This window comes from Stegodyphus dumicola, chromosome 6, assembly GCF_044657685.1.
Source record: "Stegodyphus dumicola isolate Sdum_Otavi_A_Nest chromosome 6, ASM4465768v1".
NCBI classification, from domain to species: Eukaryota; Metazoa; Arthropoda; class Arachnida; order Araneae; family Eresidae; genus Stegodyphus; species Stegodyphus dumicola.
This window is the reverse complement of record NC_140773.1, coordinates 106,429,693-106,452,545: the sequence shown is the minus strand read 5'-3', so window position 1 is coordinate 106,452,545 and position 22,853 is coordinate 106,429,693. Positions and strand designations below refer to the sequence as shown.

The 22,853-nt window shown below is 31.4% G+C and overlaps 1 protein-coding gene across 3 annotated transcripts in view; it reads left to right on the top strand.

Annotated features, from left to right (window-relative positions):
* LOC118201890 (uncharacterized) overlaps positions 1-22,853 on the top strand; it is an 80,291-nt gene that overhangs the window by 41,378 nt on the left and 16,060 nt on the right. For all 3 annotated transcript variants that reach the window (XM_085818775.1, XM_035374052.2, XM_035374051.2), the window contains exon 5: positions 19,641-19,733. In XM_085818775.1, the coding sequence (XP_085674901.1) occupies positions 19,641-19,733 (93 nt within the window). The remainder of the gene's footprint in view (positions 1-19,640; positions 19,734-22,853) is intronic.

The following is a 22,853-nucleotide window of genomic DNA, read 5'->3' as shown; positions in this document are numbered from 1 at the left end:
ACATACAGTAGAATCCTGTTTACGCAAATTAATTAGAACAGAGCTGTTTGAAATAAATCTTGACAATTATTTTCTGCAGTTAATATCAAAAATAAATATATATCACATTATTAAACAAAATTATATATTACAATATATTTTGCATAACTACATTAGATAAAATAACAGTTGATCTTTCGAGTTACTTTCTTGCATTGCTGACAAGTATTTAGGTTGCTTCACTATTTAATGAACAGCGTATGTAAAAGTCATCTACTAAATATCAGAAATGTTACATTTTTCCAGTTTTTCAGCATTCTGGTATATTTTTTTTCTTCATAAACAGTTTACTTGCTTCTAAAGAATGAAACTTTGGTAAAAATTTGAATTTTAAAAGTCTGAGGTTACCAGTAAATGACCAGCAATAAGCTTTATGTAAACTCTCACTTCCTGTTGATCATTTGTAAATAAAATCTAGTTTTTTAAGATAAGCAAATTTGCAACAATAGAAGCAGAAAGTGAAATGTGACTTTTTTTAGATGAAAATTGGTTTCAAAGTAATCCTGAATATTAATACAGTCAAAAGTCATTAATCTCGACACCCATGATCCGGACCTCGAAGCTACAAACTTTCTGCGCATGCGTCAACGCATAATGTGTTCATGCATGCACGTAATACTTTTACGCGTGTGCACGTGCGCATAATACATTTACGCATGTGCGTTTAATGTATAACGGACGGTATAAGCTAAGCTAAAATGATCTAATTATCTATTTCAGTTAATGTTGCAGATTGTGTTGTTCCTTAATCTTCGAATTGGATCCGGCTTATTATTTTTGCAGACTGTTAGAGCAATTTTGTAAAAGTAAGCTTGAACTTTCGATTATGTCAAATAGAATTTCCGATGCTGGAGCTACCAAAGGATCTACAAAGCGAAAGTATGTTTCGATGTCCATCAAACAAAAAGTGGAATTGCTGAAAAAAATGCATAAAGGCATATCCTTTGTTTCTCTAACCATTCTGAAATCTGTTTATCAATTTCACGCTGTTCTGCGGGGCAGGGGGGGTGACGTCGCTGCGTGCAATGAACTGGAAGTTGATCTGTCAGCGCTATCCTTATCTTCAGGCCAGATGTTTTTATTTTATTCAGCTTATAATTCCTTACTAAATGTAGTATTTCATCTCGATGTATTCCGTCTTTGATATGATTTAAATCAAATTCCTCATCATTATAAATATCACGAGTACACATCAAATAGTTTTGGTTGCAATTTTCTAATTTTGACTATGTATAATGTATGCTTTACGCATGTGCTTATTGAAAGAAATGTTTAATAAAGTAAAAAAATAAATATTAAGCTTTTTTTTGTAAATTTTGATACCCTCTAGATCATAATTGCTCTTTATTTCATAAATTATGGTTTCATATTTTTTATTTTATAATTTCTGCATGCCATCTTACCAGATTTAAACTGATGATCTATAATCCGGAATCGCCGAAGTCCTGACAAGTCCGGATTAAAGACTTTTGACTGTATTTAAGCTTCTAAAATTTTTGGATGAAGTCTTTATATAAGAGCCTGCATCATTAGCATAATGCAGGGATCATGTGTCATGGATTAATATGGAAATATGCAGTTTAGAGAGATTTTAATAAGCAGTTACAATTTTTAGAACAAAAAGAAAAAATAACAAAACTAAAATGAAGATTTACAGAGCTATTAAAGTTAATATTTTGATTTACATGTTTTTTATATTAAATATCTGAATTTGGAAATAATAATAATTGTAAAAGCTGAAATATTAACTATTCTGAAAGAGGGTTCGTATGGTCCTTGAGAGTCCTTAAATTTTTTGGAATCGATTTTTGGTCCTTAAAAGTCCTTAATTTTGGCCAAAATCAGCAGAAGGTCCTTAATTTTAAGCATCTGAAATTTCAGTCTGTTTTTACGACTGCCATTAAGTGTAAATTAGCATTTTGGAGGAAAATTTTTGGTGATTCACTGACGTATATACAGTCAAAAGTCGTTAATCCGGACTCCTCGGGACTTCGGCGATTCCGGATTATCGATTTTTCCGGATTATAGATCATCAGTTTAAATCTGGTAAGATGGCATGCAGAAATTACAAAATTAAAAATATGAAACCGTAATTTATGAAATAAAGAACAATTATGATCTAAAGGGTATCAAAATTTACAAAAAGAAAAAGCTTAATATTTATTTGTTTACTTTATTAAACATTTCCTTCAATGTAAGTTGCTTCGTTTCATGTGATAATACTTTCTCTTTAATTCTATTAAACAGACATAATTTCTTGTTTAGTTACAAAGTTCCGCTGTTCCAGTCCTATAATTGCTGTGTTGAGAATACCGACTAATTTGTCAATCGAAATGTTTTCGTTTTCAATAACCTCTGGGTCACTTTCTTCACTATCGGAAGCGAATTATAATGACGAGGAACTTTATTTAAATCATATCAAAGACGGAGTACATCGAAATGAAATACTACACTTAGTACGGAATTATAAACTAAATAAAATAAAAACATCTGCCCTGAAGATAAGGATAGTGCTGACAGATTAACTTCCAATCCGCCGCGTGAAATTGATAAACAGATTTCGGATTTCAAAACATACTTTCGCTTTGTAGATACAAATTACATATTATTAAATATATATCGAAAATTCTATTTGACATAATCTTTCTAATCTATTATAATCTAATAATAACGTTTCTGCCCTCCCTCTGCCGCAGAGCAGCGTGAAATTGATAAACAGATTTCGGATTTCAAACATACTTTCGCTTTGTAGTAAATATATATCGGAAATTCTATTTGACATAATCGAAAGTTCAAGCTTACTTTTATAAAATTGCTCTAACAGTCTGCAAAAAATAATAAGCCGGATCCAATTCGAAGATTAAGGAACAACGCAATCTGAAACATTAACTGATTTAGATAACTTTAGCTTAGCGTTTAACTCCGTTACACATTAAACACGCATGCGCACAAACATATTCGCAGCCGGAAGGGTCTTACGCGCTCTCGTAAACGCCTGTGCGCATGCGTGAAAGCGACGCATGCGCAGAAAGTTTGTAGCTTTGAGGTCCAGATTATAGATCATTCCGGATTACGGGTGTCCGAATTAACGACTTTTGACTGTAGTTATCTTTTGAATGAGTTCATGGGTTATAATTTGTTTCTATTTCCAATATAAATGATGGGATACTCGAGGTTCTAAACAAGAAGTGAAACATAAGCATAGCAAAACTAATTTTTTCTAATAAAGAACCCTTAAACAAATTTTCGCTTTTGGGGATGTGAATTCTTTTATTAAACGGTTCTAAATTTGGCGACTTATCAACATTTTGGTGATTTTAAGATCAGTTTCTATAGATAATTTTTAATTCCAAGATCTGAGAATTTTTCAACGATTCTTTTTTGAAACATCGTAACATTGATAAATTTCATTAAAATAATGGTAATATATTGAAATTATATTTAAAAATAACATTAAAATAAAACATTTTTATTTTTCACTGTCATATTATAAAGTTTCATTTTATCAACTTATTATTATACAATATTTTGAATCTGAAAAATAAACAAGATATAAAGCACAATTTACGAAACAGCTCTTAGCAAAAGCAAAATTAGCTATTTAATTAATTAAAAATGTCTTCTTTTTAATTTTTTCATAGTAAGAGTTTTTCCCATGTAATTGTGTCAATATTTAAGAATTATCAGAATATGCATCAGTTTTCTCTATACAATTAATTTTACACTTTTCCCCTACCTTTTTTTTTTTTTTTTTTTCCAAACTATTTCTGGCCTTTTGCTGTTACAGAATTGGTAGGGATAATTTTTCTTTATGATTTTAGACATCGAAGCTAGGGAAGTTTAGAAAGATTTGAAGGCAAGATTTATAGAGCCATGATTCTAGAAGATTCGAGAAATATGTGACAAAATGAAAAATGTCTCCATGGTATCAACACATAATGGATGTATTTTACAGAAAGTTTACAATTAATTTCTTACTTTTTAGAGAACGTCTAGAAGAACAATGAAAACATAATATTTGAATGTTTTACTTCTGATACTAAAATCCAATGGCGGCTCGTGGCTAAAATTAGTGGGGGTGCTGTTCCAAAAACATTTAACCTTTGTTTTAAAATTGTGTTAAAGGAAACAAACATGTATAAAAAAATTTATTTTGAAACTTCATGAAATCTTACAAGAAAAAAATTTAACATTTCTTAATTACTTTAACCAAAATTGTTATGGTTGTCTATTCTTTGTCAATTAATATAAAAATGAAATCCATTCTTCTTATTTTAATTTGCAGGAAAAGATCAATAATTTTCTCCTTGATCTCTGGATGACAACTGAGAAAATTTTTCTGTATTGAAAACAATCCAAGCGCATTTAGTCTTTCGGAGTTCCTAGTGCTTCTTAGAAAAGTTTTCATTCTTTTCAATGTTAAAAAGCAGTGTTCTGCTTCTGATGTAGTCATGGGAATTCTCAAGAGAATTTTTATCAGTTTCGTAATTTCACTATAAACATCATCTAGATTATTTTCGAAGATAAATTTCAGTAGCTCAGTTAATTTGCATTTTTTGTGGATATCAGACCTACAATAGAATACTTTTAGTTCATGTACAAGCTTTTCTTTCTCAATCATTGGATATGCTTCAATGGTCAGTACAGTACAGAGTCTTTAATCCAGACGTCAATAATCCGGAATGATCTATAATCCGGACCTCAAAGCTGCAAACTTCCTGCGCATGCGCATATGTGTTGACGCATGCGCATAATACATACGCATATGCATAATACGTTTGCGCATGAGTGTTTAATGTATAACGGACAGTATAAGCTAGGCTAAAATTATCTAATTATCTATTTCAGTTAATGTTGCAGATTGCATTGTTCCTTAATCTTCTAATTGGATCTGGCTTATTATTTTTTGAAGACTGTTAGAGCAATTTTATAAAAAATAAGCTTGAACTTTCGATTATGTCAAAAAGAGTTTCCGATTATGGAGCTGCCAAAAGATCTACAAAGCGGAATTTTGATGTACATCAAACAAAAAGTGGAATTGCTGCAAAAAATGGATAAAGGCACGAAGAAAGTCACAGAGGGGTTAGTGAAAACTAAAAAATTTTGATTGACAAGTTAATCGGTATTGTCGGCATAGCAATTACAGGACTTGAATAGCGGAACGTTCTAACTGAACAAGAAATTATATCTCTTTATAGAATTAAAGAGAAAGTATTAGCACATAAAACAAAGCAACTTAAACAACTTCCATTGAAAGAAATGTTTAATAAAATAAACAAATAAATATTAAGCTTTTTTTTTTTTTTTTTTTGTAAATTTTGATACTTTTTAGATCATTAGATCATAATTGCTCTTTATTTCATAAATTACGGTTTCATATTTTTAATTTTATAATTTCTGCATGCCATCTTACCAGGTTTAAATTGATGATCTATAATCCGAAATCCCGACAAGTCCGGATTAAAGACTTTGTACTTATTTTTGAAATATCAAAAATGCTTCTAATCTTCTAATCTGTTTTGTACAGTACTATTTCTTTTGTAGAATGTTCGTTCCTAAAACTAAGCATTTCTTGTTAAACAATTTAGCAGCTGCTAAGTGTTTAATGGAAGAATATCTGTGCATTATATCAATACATAGTATAAAGTCACATATTTCCTTAGCTTCTGCCATCAGTGTCTTTGAAAAATTATCACAGTACTTTGAGTTTCTTAATTCTAAAATAGCAGTTTTGAAATTTGTTAACTTTAAACACACTAATTTCTCTGGATTGCATTTAGTTGTATATTGAGGCATCAAAACTCAACATGAGGCATCAAATCATCAACATAAGGCATCAAAGCTCTAACCCAAACTTGAAATTATCATCATTTAGATATTTTAAAATTCCTGTTGCTTTTGCAATAGTTTGATCTGCATTTGATGTTGGCTGAATTTCAGTAAGGCAATTTTTAAAATTTGCAAATTTTCATGAACTCTGTTTATGATCCGTATGATGAAGTTCCACTTTGTGGAGGAATACCACATGCACGGAGTAAAAAGAAATCACATTTTCAAAACAACATGCCAGAATTTCGGCACTGCAAGAGCAACAGTGCTCCTCTCTTTACCCGGCTCGCGTGCTGCTTTCTGTGTGCGTATGCACAGAACAGCCAAACACCACGTCGCTGGAACTATGAAGTGCACAGTTCCAAATAAAAACTTTCGCACCTTTTTCACAAAGGGGGGGGATGACTACTGACATTAAGGATTATGTATTGTAAAAGTATAAAGAAAGAATTAAAGACTAAAGGGCACATTATATTAAATATTAAAAATAATAATAAGTGGAAATAGGGGGTGCTGCAGTTCCACAGTGCTTATTACGAGTCGCCACTGCTAAAATCTTAACATGTTTATCTTCCCTTTATTTTCTCTACTTTTCACTAGACACAAGCATGGAAAATATCAAAAATGCTTCTAATCTTATCACATGGGTAGGCATTATAGAAAGAGATTTTTTATTAATAAAGAAATTGGAATCTTACAATTTAAAAGATTAATCTAATATGTCTTATAATCTAATATGTCTTAATACAACATTTGGCACTAGGCATTTTCCGACTTGATGCAATCTCTGTGGATCCTAAATTCTGTTGCCTAGTGCCTTTCTAAATGCTTCCAATGCCAGCTCTAAATTCTGAAGGTTTTGCCATTTCTAAATTTTGTTGTTCGGTGTGCCATTCAATTCTAAAAAATTCTGCCACATCAGCTCTAACTGGCCTTTACCATACATATTTCATATTTCTTCTGAATATTCATATTACTAAAGAAATAAAATTAGCCACTTTTTCTGTACATTGCATTTAAATGCATTTAGTGTTTTTTAGAATAACAGAAATCCTTAATTAAATCCAAAAATTCTAAAATGAAAAGGAAACGTGTTAAAGAAAGAAACTGAATACATAAAGAAACTTATTCTTCAAAGATATGTGCAGTTATTATTATGTAAATTACCCAATTATTTATAATTTGAGCTTTAATATAATTTCCCATTTCTATTTCCTCATATGATAGAGTTACTGAGCCAAATTAAATTGTATAATCTTTGACCACTATTCCACATTTTTAGTTTGAATTTGACTGTTCTTGTTTAATTACATCACCATGAGCTGTAATTGATTTTGTTAGCATCAGAACATGCCTTTATGTTTTAAGTTCTATTTAAATAAGAGGCTTTTTTAAACCTTTGTCTGATATTGTAGTTACTTTCAGACATTGTGATAGTATGCTTCACGTCTGTCAGGGTTTTTTTACTATTTAACTTTTACCAGATCAAGTAAACCCTCATAGGTACATTGTGGTGAGGTTAACAAGTTAGGAGATAAAGCATGCAGAAACTAGCAAGGGCATTGGTTTGCATATTGAACAAATCTCTTAATTGTTAGAAAAGATGCTTAAAGAGAAGGAAATCAATATAAAGTAACCAAAATGTCTGGGAAGGTTTCAAATTAAAATGAGGGATAAATATTTTGTTGAGTGTTGCTGTTACAAAACATAAATGTTTTATAGCTTTTAATGTGTAATTATCCTAATATTGTTTAAAAATCAATGCCATAAATTACATGTATTTAAACTTGGAAATTTTGTTAGTTTGTTACAGTCCCCATGTAAATCCATAATGACTAAGGTTATTAGACTACCTAATTTAATTATTGATAACTAACTGTTTACCCTTAAAAATTATCTCTACATATTAAAGTGAGTTATTGCCTTTCATTAATACTCACTATGGTCACAAAATAAAATACAAAAATGTAAAAATTCAAGTAAAACTTTCTCTTTGCATCTAGTGAGACTTAAAATAATACAAAACAACTTATCACCTCTGGTGTTTTAATGGCTTATTGGAACCTTAAAGTATATTACTTAAAGTATATTTATTTAACTAATCTTTAAAAAGCTGTATTACTTTTCAAACTGTTGCCACCAAATATTATCACCCTGGAACTCCACACGAAGCTACGACACTAACTGCATCAAAAAGAGCCTGACTGACTTTTAACACTTTCCAACCGTGCCTACATGAGGCCTTTCAGATTTGTTCGAATCAGCAGCTCTCTCTCTAGACAAGCGGCAGCAGTGACAGTATTCAGTCTTTTGTTATGAATCATGCTGATTATGATCTTACTTCTTATTTTAACTTATGCCGTTTGACACAAAATCTACCTGCTATTTACTAAATCTCTAGACTGACCAAGATGTGACAAAAATGAGACATAAAAAAAATTAACATAAAGCTAACTGTTAGTAAAACGTAAATGTCACTTATCTTCTTTCAAATATGTCCAACTATTATAAGTGTAAAATATTTAATGTTACGTGATAAATTGCATAAAGTTTATTTTATTCTTAACTTATTAATAATTATGTTAATTCATGTTTAGTAATAATGCATACTACTTACGAATCTATTTTATTTTTAGGATGGTATTACAAAAGTGAAATTCGGGCATAGATAATATTTTTAATTGAATTTATTCAATTTCCATTTGCTCATAGGTCCTTAATTTTTTTCATTAATGGTCCTTAAAAGTACTTAATTTCCGTGTGCAGAAATGTATACGATCCCTGTGAAACATGGCAAACTAAAACCCAAATTACTTTGCCAATGCCCATGCTTCAAATATATCGCAAAATAGTATATAATAGGCTGCTCAATGAAGTCATGTGGTGCCCACATCAAATGTTTTTTAGTAGATTCTTCACCGATATTTTGTGTAATGCTGGCAAAACCTTGAGAGCTATCTAAGGGGAGGGATGCCTTCATGGAGGACTTTATAAGGGTAACTGGCTCATATACACATTACACATGCAGAAAGCCACAAAAACAGTCATGCAGCTAGCCCTTTCACAGGAATAACAGCAATAAATTTTTCTATCTCTGACCAAACTATCAGTGTTCAGAGGCTTTAACACTCGGCTGCTGGTGGGCCTGATTCTTCACTAAACAAGCAGGATATATAGTGTCTTTCTTACAAAGTCGTATTACAAATAAGTATAGTCGTATGAGTTTCATCACTGTGTTGAATGTGATAATTCATGCAATAAAGGTGCCTTTGTTGTCATTTTTAGTCCAAAGGGGCTTTGTCCCTGAGGGACTATTGTTTCGTTTGGCATTTTGTATTGAAATCTTTAAAAAGCTGTATCACTTTTCAAACTGTTGCCACCAAATATTATCACCCTGTATTATATTTGAAGAAGTTAAATGATGAAGAATCTGGATAAATGTATGTATGTTTCTCGCATTGTGATAAAACAACGGTACCTAGAGCCATCAAATTTTGAATGACATAATCATACTGCAAATATGGGCATCTGGAAGCCCAAATTTGACATTTGAAATTTGTTTTATTATCAATTTCATATTTTGTTAAACTTTTACGAATTTCTGATTAACAAGCTCAAGGATTTCAAAGCAAGTAATGGCAACATTGTACGATAAAACATTTTTATCTCCAGCACACTGTGTATGGGAAATTCTAAAGGATACTCTCAATTTAAAATTATTTTGTGATATTGCTTTTGAACTGAATTTTATGGTTTAAGTGCCAAGAACATGATATTTAATAAATAAAGGTAACACACAAAATTTTAAAAAACGCCTCTTTGGACGTAATTTAAAATCTGAAACCAGTCAAGTTTCCCTCCCCCATGGGTCTTGCAGTTTTTATCATCTGAAGTTGAGATTTATTTAGGGAGTTGACTCTTAAAGAAATGTATAGCTCTATTCAGTGATACACTTGCTTTTTGAGTGGAACTTCATATTCTTTCTCAGTCACAGATGTATCTAAAGAAGTACTTGTTCCTTTTTTTTTAAAATTCCTATTTTTAATCAAGAAAGCATATTTTCAAACTAAAAAGGAGACAAAGAAAAACCAGTAAAAATATGTACAGCAAGAAATGGGTTATTTTTATTTTGAATAATTTCATATAAAAATAAGTAATACTGGTTAAATAAGGGACCAGGAAAAGTAGAAAAAGCAAAGTTAAATAGAAAGTACAGCAGCAAAATTATTGGAAATGTTATACATTTAAAGGCTAGTTTATAATAAAAGCCTGTATTAAATTTCAAAAGTAGATAATGAAATGTATTAATATACTAATTTGCCAATAAATATTTACATATAATTTTTTTTAAATTGCAAAATAAGAATACACATAAGCACATGTTCATAATTTGTACATGTCTGTACAGATACATTTAAAATTTGGTGCCATATTAACATGTTAATAGTGTGTAAGTAATAATTGATGGCAAAATTAACACTCCTTATTGGGAAGCATATAAATAAGGCTAATGGTTGAAACACGTTTAATCCTATCTAGCAAGAAAACAAGTAAGTTTTCAGCTAAAATTTAAAGGCTGGAAAGTGATCAGGAATAAGTCAAATTTGACTTTACTGGTATATTTCCATTACAGTAGTTTGGTGTGGTTTATGTGAGTATAGCAAAACCTCGAGCCTAAGGGGAGGGATGCCTTCATGGAAGACGAAGGGAAATTGGCTTATGTACATTTTACACAAGGGAAAACCATGAAAACACCTATGCAGCCAGCCTGTTCACAGGATTCGAACCTCAACCAAACTACCAGTGTTCACCGACTAATGCTCAACCGCTAGTGAGCCTATCTATCACAGTAGAAAACTGCAATATTCATTTTTTTAAAATTATGATATTTTTAATAATGAAAAATATATACTCATTAGTTTCTAAAAATTTTATATTTATTTGCCAGTTCCCCCAAAAAAGATAAAATAAAAGATGTCCAAAGAAAACTAATACTTTTAAAATTTTAAAGCAACACTAAAACTCATCTTCACTTCTAAAGCAAAGAACAAAAATACATTCTACATGTATTTCATTGGGAATATAAGCCATCTTGTGTCATACTGCATTACTACATTTATTGCATGCACAATTTAAGCCATTCTGGCTTATGTTTTGCCTTTACATTTCTTATAAGTGTTATTTTAAATTGTGTTAAATATAAAAAAGCAAACAATATTTGGTTGTTATCTAACCTCAGTTTCATAATCTTTCACAGAACATAGTTTGGGAAACACTAGTCTAGATCAAAGAAATGTTGCAAATGATTTATTGTGTAATATTTTAATTCCTATATAGTAAATTTTTTTTTTTTTTTTTTTTTTTTTTTTTTTTTTTTTTTTGTAAGTCTGATGTAGCCAGCACATATGACCTTTCCCCTATTCTATGTCTTAAATAGCAATGACTTTTAAGTAAAATACCACCTGCAGTTGATTATTTCTAAACAAAATCCAATTTCTTTTATTGTAAAAAACAATAAACAGAAAGGTCTGTAATATGAAATTTTGAATTATATTTTATAAATGTAATTGGTTATGTCTAAAAGCTAGTTTTACTAAATGCATATCAACATAATCAAATTTTTGCCTCTTTATTTCTTTTTATTAAAAACTGTATTTTCCTGAGAAGTTGAATAGCATGTAATGTAATTAGTGTTTAAAGCAAATTAAATGCTTATAATATATTTAAAATAAGTACTTCAAAACAAATAGCATAATTTATTTTTCTTTTATGTTATTTCTACAATATCAACAAATCTGAATTCATTTTGGTGTGAACATACATCCCTGCAGTATTTAAGTATCAGTAAATAATATTCTTTAGTTTTGAGAGTAGTGACTACCATGCATTCTGGTATCAGTAAGAAAGCAGTAAGCGTTTTCGAATATGCTCTTTGCTTATGTGCCTAATCTTCCTAAACAATACAGAAAATAACAAGTCCATTTTTTGGCAACATGTCTGCATTTTAAGAGCTTTCTGTTCTGCATTCTAAGTTCTGCAAATGAAATGCTATTATAAAAATCAACTCTTCTTTGACTTGATATGAATGAATATCATATCTACATATAATAGAACTAGCCTGTTTTGTCAAAATCTAATATTGTTATGTTCTATGGGTTTATGGATTTAAGTGATTGATGACAACACTTGATGAAGAGTCAAAACACAATTTATTTAGCCATTATTACTCAGGACAGTTTCAAAATTATGTTTACATTCATCGAAAAACTACAACAAATATCCTGAAACAATCAGCAACACAGCCTTCAGCCTATAACGGTGAAAACAGCTTTACGACAAAACACTAAAGTACAGCTTCCGACTCAGCCGATTGCTCTCGAAGCTCAACACACTCAAGATAAAACTCGACAATACACTTCATGATAATCTCCTGATGCATTTTTTTAGGAAAAATGTGATGGTAACATTACAAAAATGGGTTCTAATAAGGAATGTCTCCACTCCTAGCTGAAGTACATTGGCAGCAGCGATGTTACATGTTGTCAATTAAGTTGTCAGTCAGTGAAATAGGAAGTAATGACCAGACACGGAGTAATCCTTGTTTAAGCTCATTTAACACCTTGAAGGAGGATTTAAACCAGCAACCTGTTTCCCAAGCTCCAAAGATGCTCTGTTAGATTCAGGTCCGGGGATTGAGCTTCCCATTCCACCCATTGCGTACCATGACCCTCAAGATATTCTTCATTAACCTGAGCTCACTGTGGTAACGCATTATTGTCCATCAGAAGAAATCCAGGATTAATAGCAGAAACATATTGGCGGACATGTTGATCAAGGATCGTGTCTCGATATCTCAGACCGGTCCAAGTTTCTCCATGGAACACATGCAGGTCACCGAGAGAGATCCCAGCCCAAACCATTACTCCACCACCTCTGTAACTGTGTCTTTCCACAATGCGGGATTGGTTGTATCTGGTGAGCTGTTCCCTCCAGATCAGCTGACAACCTGATTCACTCTCCAGTGTGAACCTAGACTCATCTGGGAAGAGAACAGATGCCCATTATTGACTTGTCTAGGAGACGTGTTCTCTTGCCCAACTTATATGGGCACCTCTGTGTCCTTGAGTCAAGACGACACAAGGTTGTCATAACTGGTCATCTTGCATACAGAGCCGTATTGTGCAGGTGTATGTGCACTGTAGTAGCGGAGATTCTTTTTCTTGTCAACGTTAAATGATCTGCCATTAGCTGAGGCACAAAAATATTGCTCCTCCTTTGGGCCAAAAAAACTAAATAATGGTCTATCGCAGGTGATATAACTGTAGGTGTGCCTGGAACATGTCTTCTATATACAGAATCCTTGGATTCAAACTGATCCCATAGTCAGTGGACCACACTGCGAGAGACGTTGAGACATCTAGCAGCATCAGCTTGTGACATCCCCATTTCCATCCATCCGAACGCCTGCCACCTGAATGAATCAAGCAAATGACTTCTGTACATTGATAGACTCTCTGGGATATTGTCAATTAAATTGCTAATAACAATTGAAGATTTAAACTTATAATTTTTGCATTTTTTCCAACTCCTATATAAAGTATTCATTTCTATAAAATAAAGGTGGTAGCTATTGTTTTTGCATATATTTTCTTAAACTTTGTTAGTATCATGCATATAAACTGTGGTACTGACATTTTTGTAATGGTGGACTTTGAAAAACATGCAGTTCCATAACTTTTGGAGTGCAGTGTATATGCTTTAAATACAAGAAGTTTTGGATTATATCATAATGTATATTTTTTCATGAAATTCTATTCTAAGCTTGAAGTAAAGTTATTGAGAGATTTCTATTCAAATTTTATTTAAAATGAAGAATCTGTTTTCAGTTCAGTCAACTTAAATTTTTCATGCACTGATAAAGATTCACACTGAAATTCCTTTTACTAAAAGTAAACATAATACATTGGTCATGTGTTCCACACTTTCTGAAGGTATTTTATGAAATCTGCCTACAGTCTGTTTAGATGGTGTATAATTTGTTTCTTAATTTCTTGATATGTGAAGATCTATTTCAAACAGAAAATTGGGCAGTGTTTCAAAAACTTGTTTGATTGTTCTCAGTACATAACTTTCAAAATTTTATTATTTTGATAAAAGATTTTTGCCAGTAACTTGGAATATAGTTACTGCACTGTTTTGAAAGAACAGATTTAGTTAGTTTAATTTCAAAAAGATATCGGATTGCAAGGCTTAAACTATTCATCAAATTTAAATGAAAGTCAAAAAAGGTAGTTCTCAGAAAGCACTTTATGATTAAGCTCAAACAAAGATTTATGATGATGTTTTATCGCTATTAGACTTCATCAGAAGATCATTAAAAAGGCTTAATAATCACAAACTTTAGCTAAAAGTAACTTTATTTAACATTTAAAACAGGAAAGCATATCTCGCAAGAGGCTAAATATTTAAGCACTAACACACACAAGCCAGTGGCAGACATAGCCACAAATAGGAAAAAAGGTGAGAAGTAAGTATTAGTAAATAAGTCTCGCTGAAAAGGTTTAAGTTTTTATCCTTACACTATGGTGAGCACATATGCGTACTGCACAGCAAAGATGAATGTTGTCACTCATTGCAATGACGATTTTTGCCATACATGTGCCATACATGTAAGAATCCCAAAACAGCCGTCAAAACCTCAGTATGAAGGTGTAGGGTGAATACTGCCCATTTGTCAATACAGTGCTGAGAAATTGCCTTGAATTTTTGTGGTGGGATTTGATGAAATTGGCCACTTTTACATAATCATCCAAAATGTCTCATACCAGTAGGAAAGGGCTTCAGTGCTAGAGCATACCTATGGATACAATATGTTCACTTTACCAAGGGGTTAATACTTTAACACATCCAGTGAGACCAAAGTAGATGTAAACTTTTCACCATCAGTAGTCAGTACTTAAACCACATTCAAAAAGCAAAAGTCCTTCTACAAATTCGTTTCCTTTTAAGTAACTTACAATCACTATGAAAACAGCAAATTGTGCTATATCAGTACTCTCATCAAATTGAATGATAAAATACCTATTCCTCCTCCCCCTTTTTTTTAATCCTTATCTCCTCCATATTATCAGAAATTTCTTTGATTCCATGAGAGACTGTATCATCGAAGAAAGGAACAGCATTAACTTTGTGAGTGTACTTATTGCTGAACATATAAAAAAACTGTGTCTTTAATGCTGGGCAAAATAAAATTTTCATTAGTCATGTGATTTTTACCATTTCTGGTGGTAACAGTAACTGATTGGATAGAGGGCTTCAAGCACCTACATTTGTACAACCATTAAGAAACGAGACCTATGTGTTAAGCTTTTAATTTACTTTACATTTACAACACTTACACATCTAGTGAAGCTCCTTATCTGTTGCTGAAACTTAATATTTTGGAGAATCTTCTTACCGAGGATTAAGAAGATGTATTCTACATCACTTCGACTAATGATGTGGGTTAGATGATGGTGTGTGTGGTATTCTAGAGTAGGCTGTATGTTATTATAATTTGTAAATCTTCTAAGTTTGCATACTGATAATATAAAATTACAGTACAATGTATGTACTATATCCACTTCAAAATTTTATAGAACCTGAAGTTTTAATTATCATACAAATATTGTATTTGTAGTATGGTTGGAAACACCAAGTCACAGAAATGGACAAATTAAAACTGATCCAACAACTAACACTGGGATTATCCCAGATTCTTTATAGAAATAAATTTTTATTATGAAAAATCCAGAACTGCCAGCCCACTTTATGTTCAGTTTATTGAAATATACCTATTATTGTCAGGTGGTGGCCAGTTGTCCTATCCCTCTCGACAAGTACTGACCTGCAAATAAAATATATACCTAAACTGAATTTATAATATTCATAACTCTCCAAATTAAAAATTTCTTTTAGATTCGATTTAATTATTTTGGGTTTTCCATAATGAAGTTCTAATGGGGTCTGCAAATACCTGTTTTTACAACAGCTTTTTATTGTTTCTCTGATGTTCAATCTATCTATTAATATCTGCCATTACATGTTTTTTCCCCTACATTCTCCCTGAGACTATTTGACATACCTCTTAGGGTATACGTACCACAAGGTTGAGAAATGTTGGTCCAGATGAATTAATTGTTAACGGTGTTTTCATTTTGTATACAAGGCTCTCTAATTTTCTTTAATGGTTTAGCAATCATTCTTATCATTTGTTACTTAAACTGTTTTAAAAATCAAGAGAATAATTAAGTAAAAACAGAATTTTGCAAATGATTCTAAAGTGTCCTGTTATAACCAAAACTACCATAAACAAAAGACTCACTTGGCCTTCTTAATTAGCTTTAATTAACAAAACACAATTAAGATAAAACATTACAATTAAGGGCATTATAATTATACATTTAATTTACAAAGTAAATCTCGGGGAACAACATCTTGGGGAAACAGCATGATTAGTTTATGACTCCCATACATCGACTGAAGGCTAGAGTCTTTTTTTATTGGCTGGTGTTTATTCCGGCGGCTGCTAGGTGGCGCTCATTGAGCCATGGGGTTACAGACTCCCCCTCTGGCTCATACGACGTCTCGGCGAAGAGACAGAAATATGTTGGTTTGTTCTGTCTCATCTCCTATACTCTATCACCTGGTTCGTAAGACATTGATGGTCATAATATATTTTTGTGCTTTTCATACTCTGCATTAAATCGTGATGATTCATCAGCAACATAGAATCTGGGTGATTCCCTTCAAGCTTCATTGAATCAGGATGATTCATGGTACAGCATAGAATCAGGATGATACTCTTCAAACTTCACTGAATCTGGAGGATTCATTCAAAACCTCATAGAATCGGGATGATCCTTTTCATACTTAACTGAATCAGGATGATTCATTCAAACATTTCTGAATTGGGATGATTCACTTCAAACTTCATTGAATTGAGATGATTTATCACACAACACAGAATCAGGATGATTCCCTTCATTGAATCGAGCTGATTCACTCGAAACTCCATAAAATTAGAATGATTTTCTTCATACTTCGTTAAATTGGGATGATTCACAGAATCAGGATGACTCTTTTCAAACTTCATTGAATCGTGATGATTCATTCAACAGCACAGAATCAGGACGATTCTCTACAAATCTTTACTGAATTGAGATAATTCATTCAACAGTATAGAATAAGGATGATTATAGAAAAATTCACTATGTGGGGTTGGATCTTTCCCTGGTTCGAAGCAGTTCTCTTGAATTTTTGCGATAAGGGATTTAGTTGAGTACTCCGTTTTGTATGTAGATGTTTACCTTCGTCACTTCAAAGATTCATTAAAATAGATGTTTCAGAACTTAATTGGAAATTTATGTAATTTTTTGTATACATGCGTAATTAGCTATTTGAGTTGAATCACTTTCAAATTATCTGAGATGGGCAGACCCAGTACTGTGACTAACACTAGCAGATCTTTTTTTTTTTCTGGTTAGTTCCAAAAATGCATGTTATCGTACTTTCAATGTCTGTTGAAAAGTTCAATATTTGTTTAAAGAAAAATTATATGTTAAAAAATTTTATGAGTTTCTTAATTACCCCTAACCAATTACATAATATTTGAAAAACAACATCGAACAAAATCATTCATCTGAGATTACTTCAAAAACGAAACTAACATTTTACAAGGATTAGTACACTTACAAAATGGACAATGAAATGCACAAATTTAATAAACATAAAATCTCCAAAATAGAATTTAACTTTGATAAATCTTCTGATAGTAATGTCTCTGATGTCTACAAAATTCTAAATACTCTAAGAAATCAATTTTTGACTATAGTTCTCTTTGAAAAACACAATTAGATGTATAAGTTGTTCTCAAATATTACAAAATAATAATTTAAAACTTTTATAAACTCACAATTCGAAAATATTAGAATTCTAATATTAGAAAAGGCATTCTAATATTAGAATGTCTTTTCAGAATAACAGTAAATAAAACATTAATTCAAAGAAGTATTCTTATTGCGGAAAAACAAAACATTAGTGGTACAGTTTAAATAATATATTAGATAAAACCCTTTTCACCTTTAAATCATTTCTATTCTCAAAGAGGATAAAAAATATCCTTTACTATTATTCATAAAAAATAAAATAAAACAAAACACACAACTCATTCATAGATAGCAATACAATTATAAAATCCTAAAAGAATTATGCCGACCAGAAACATTTATCAATCAAAATAAAAATAACATTTTGCCTCGTAAACACTTTTCATTCAGAAGCGAAACGAAATTTTACATGTTGACTTCTAATGAAAACAAAATTAATCTTCATTTAGAACATAGAATTAAAATATAAGAAATTCAAATAAAAATCAATTATTTAAACAATGTAAGGCAATATAAATTCTTAAAATGCAACATAGATAAAAAGAAACACCTAGAGCTTATATATACTTTATATATGATTCTGTTTCGTTTTCAACAACACATTTTATTCCATATTATCAAAGTATTAATGACATTATAGTTCAAATTTTATATTCTTATTAAGTGAAAACCTGTTATCTTATTATTAAGTTAATTGCTTATTAATTGAAAATCTGTTATCTTATTATTAATTGCTTATTAAGTGAAAATATCGTATCTGTTATCTTTGGGTGAAGATGAAACCAGTACTTCATAGGATTTCTAAAATAACCTTTGGGTGAGGATTTCGCTGGTGGAAGTTGTACCTAAAACCTGGAAAAGAATATGAGTCGATATCCTTGAGTCTTGAACATGGTTTTTTCTCAACTAGATAAACCATACGAGTCGCGTATTGGGTAGCCAACTATAACCAAAATTACCATAAACAAAAGACTCACTTGGCCTTTTTAATATTTAATTAACAAAACACAATTAAGATAAAACATTACAATTCAGGGTGTTATACATTTAAGTTACAAAGTAAATCATCCCGTGGAAATAGCATGCTTAGTTCATTACTCCCGTACATTGACTGAAGGCTAGAGTCTTGTTTTGGCTGGTGCTTATTCAGGTGGGCGTTAGATGGCGCTCATTGAGCCGTGGGGTTACACTGTTATTTTGAAAGTTTCTCAGCGTCTGAACAATGCATTAAAATTATGATCCTTCACTTGTGTGGATTTTTTGCTGTATGCTGAAGTACTATACTGGTCTAAAGTGAGATGGCATAACATACAAGATGAAATTATATTTTTGAAAGTATTTTACCAGAAAAAAAAGTATTTGCATTCTGCATAGTCTTACATATATATATGTATATATATGAGCTTGATGTAATAAAGTTCTTTTGAAAGAAGTATAATTAAGTGCTTAATATTATACCTTAAGGGAAACTTTAAAAAAAATACTAAATAAATATGTTTTCTTAAATTAAAATAATGAGTAATCTTTCATTTTTAAATATTAAGCAGCTATTAAGACAAACAGATTTTTCAAAAAAATAGTTTAATTAAGAAGGTGGGATATTCAGAGTAATATACATTATTTCACCTGTACTATACATGAATATGGTTATGAAACTGACCTATAACTATTTCATGAAAATAAATTTGTAATAATTATTTATTTTGTGTCTAACAATTCCTTGTTTCTTCCTAATATAAAATAGCATGTATGTCTTTTTTAAAAGAAATAAAGATTCCCTGCACTATTTCATATTTATTAAATCTGTTTGTACTTTAACTAAAATTCGGGATTATTCTTTATTAGGACTTCTGTGTGCAATGGAGGCAGCTTTAAATTTTCTAGGAGCTGGTAACATAAGTGGAATGAAAGTGGCTGTGCAGGGAGCAGGTGGCATAGGTAATTAATTTGTTTCTGGCAATTTAGAAACTGTGTGACAGAACATGTTTCAGGAAAATTACATTATAATACATTGATTTTGGAAGAGAAAATTCTTTCTATTATATTGAAATCAGAAATTATTCAGATGTACAGAAACGTTTTGGCTTAATATATAACAAGCAGTAACACATTTTGTTTCTGACTCTAGTATTAATAACTAATTTCTAACTTGATTGACCTTAAGTAATTACCAGACTATCAATATAATCAGCATCATTTTATATACTTATGTTAATCTGCATATTTATGTTAGATTTAAAGTTGGCAGTTTATAATCAGCTTTAAATTAAATAGTTATTGCTCATCATTAAAGTCTGCCATTTTAATTTAAGTTAGCATATACATACATTAGGTTGCCATGAATTGTTATACCACTGGAATGTAAGCTGTATTGCTCTGTCATCAATGTTTATCAGGAACTGATAGTATATATACGAGTATATATATACCAATAGCTTTCCTGAAGATGAATGCATGACATATGCCAAGGAAAACAGTGTGGTTTAATCACTGATATTCGTCAGTGTTTGGGTCTCATCCCAAATAACACACACTATAATAAATTCGCTGGTTCGGTTCTTTATTAATTCTCATAATTAAATTACAATCACTCATTATTAACTCATAGCTGTGACCAGCCCTTGTATACCGTCGATAGCAGTTCTCAAATTCGTCTGATCATAACATTACAGGTGCGCAGGCGCGAACATGCTGTCCCACGTTGCAATGCTTAGCATTCAACTATTGTAATTAAGATATAAAGAAATTTAAACAAGTATTATAAACAATTTTGAATAAGTACTATTACATAAAATCATTATTATAATTAGACATTTACCATATACATCAGCATATAATTCAAAACAATGCAATATAACATTTCAGTTACATAATGACATTTTATGTGAAGCACATTCAATACTACACAATAACGATAAAGACAATACTCATTTTTGTATTGGTAAGACACATAATTTGGTAATTGGTCATTTGAAAGTTCCAGTTTGAGTTTTTACGTTGCACACGCAAACCTTTCCATCTTTACCATAAAATACTTCTATTATATGACCAACCGCCCAATTACAACAAGGCAAATTATCTTTAATTAAGACCATGTCACCAACTTGTATATTGTTTTTAGAGATTTGCCATTTAGATCGATTTTGTAAATGACTTAAATAATTGGAGTTCCATTTTTCCAAATAATTTTTACTAATCTTGTGATCTGTTGCCACAGTTTTAACCTGTTAATGTTAACTTCCGTGATATCTGGCTCAGGGATCGAATTAACTGCTCTACCAAATGCCCAGGTGTTAGAACTTCTAAATCATCAATGCCCGAAGACAAGGGCGTTAATGGTCGGGAATTTAAAATTCCTTCAATCTGAATCATAACTGTTAAAAAATTTTCAAAGGTCAATTTTGCATTACCTACAACATGTTTGAAGTAGCTCTTAAAAGATTTAACTCCAGTCTCCCAGAGGCCTCCAAAATTGGATGCTCTGGGGGGAAGAAAAGCTCATCTTGTTCTTTCACTAGTTTATTTAACCTCTTTAATTCTGCATTTGCGCCTACAAAATTGGTAGCGTTATCACTAAATAGTGTTAAACTTTTGCCTCTTCCTGCAAAGAAACATTTCAAAGTAGCTATTAATGCTTCAAATGTAAGGTCTGTTATCAGTTCTAAATGAATGGCCTTAGTAACCATGCAAATGAATATACACTCATAAACTTTCTGATATATACCTTTTCTCTGGTTTTTGTACTTAATTAAGAATGGGCCACAGAGGTCAACTCCAATACAATTAAATGTAAGATTAGCTGTAATTCTTTCCTTGGGTAAATCACCCATGATTTGCTGAGCTACAATGGGATTAGCTTTAAAACATGTTATACAATTTTTTACAATTTTTCTACAAACATTTCTACCACTTATAATCCAAAATTTTTGGTCTTATATGATATAACAAAGATTGAGGACCCACATGCAAATATTTTAAATGATAGTAATTAACTATTAACTCTGTTAATTTATGTTTAGAAGGCAGAATAATAGGAATTTTTTTCTCGTAAGTTAAATTGCTATTTCTTAATCTACCTCCAACTCTTAACAGTCCATTACTGTCAATGAAAGGGTTAAGATTTTTAATAGAACTATCTCTTGAAACAATACCTGATTTTTTAAGACCATTTATCTCATTTATAAAATACTCACCCCTGCACTAATTTTAATAAAGCTTCTTCAGCTGCTCTGAATTCTCCCACTTGTAAATTACCTACCTTCTTTTGTTCTTGCTTACAATTCTTACAAAACCAAAAAAACATTTACAATAAGAATTAATTTTAAATACTTATTACTGCAATTCAATAAATCATTAACAAAATTATTCACATTTAGATTTAAACATATTGATAGTTCAGAATCAGCAAAGTTTTTAAGTTCACTACTCTCCTTTTCAGTAATTGCTTCAGGTATAACTTTTATAGGGTACTCATCCTTCATTAAGAAGTCAGGCCCATGCGTTCCACCACAGTTCACTTAGTAGCAGTCTTTTGGCAGACATACCTCTAGATATGAGATCTGATGGGTTTTCTTCAGAAGCGATATGATGCCATTGTGCTATTTCAGTCAGATCCTGTATCTTTGAAATCCGGTTTGCAGCAGATGTCTTGAGCAGATGTGACTCTTTCTTGATCCATGACAGCACAATAATAGAATTGGTCCAAAGGTGAATAACAATAAGCTCCAATTTTAACGATGATTTCACTTGATGCATTAGTTTAGCTAATAGCACTGCTGCGCAAAGCACAAGTCTTGGGATTGTAGTCTTCTTTAGTGGGGAGACACGCGATTTACTGCACACCAACCTCACTGATGTATGATTTGTTGCTGATGTGGCTTTACAGTAGATAACTGCTCCATAGGCAGTCTCTGAGGCATCAGAGAAACCATGTAACTCAATCTTGATTGTATCTGGTAATAAAATACATCTATGGACTACAATGTTGTTAATTAACTGCAAAGTAGTGGAGAATTCTTTCCATTCTTTAGCCTCCTTTTCTGGCAGAACATCATTCCA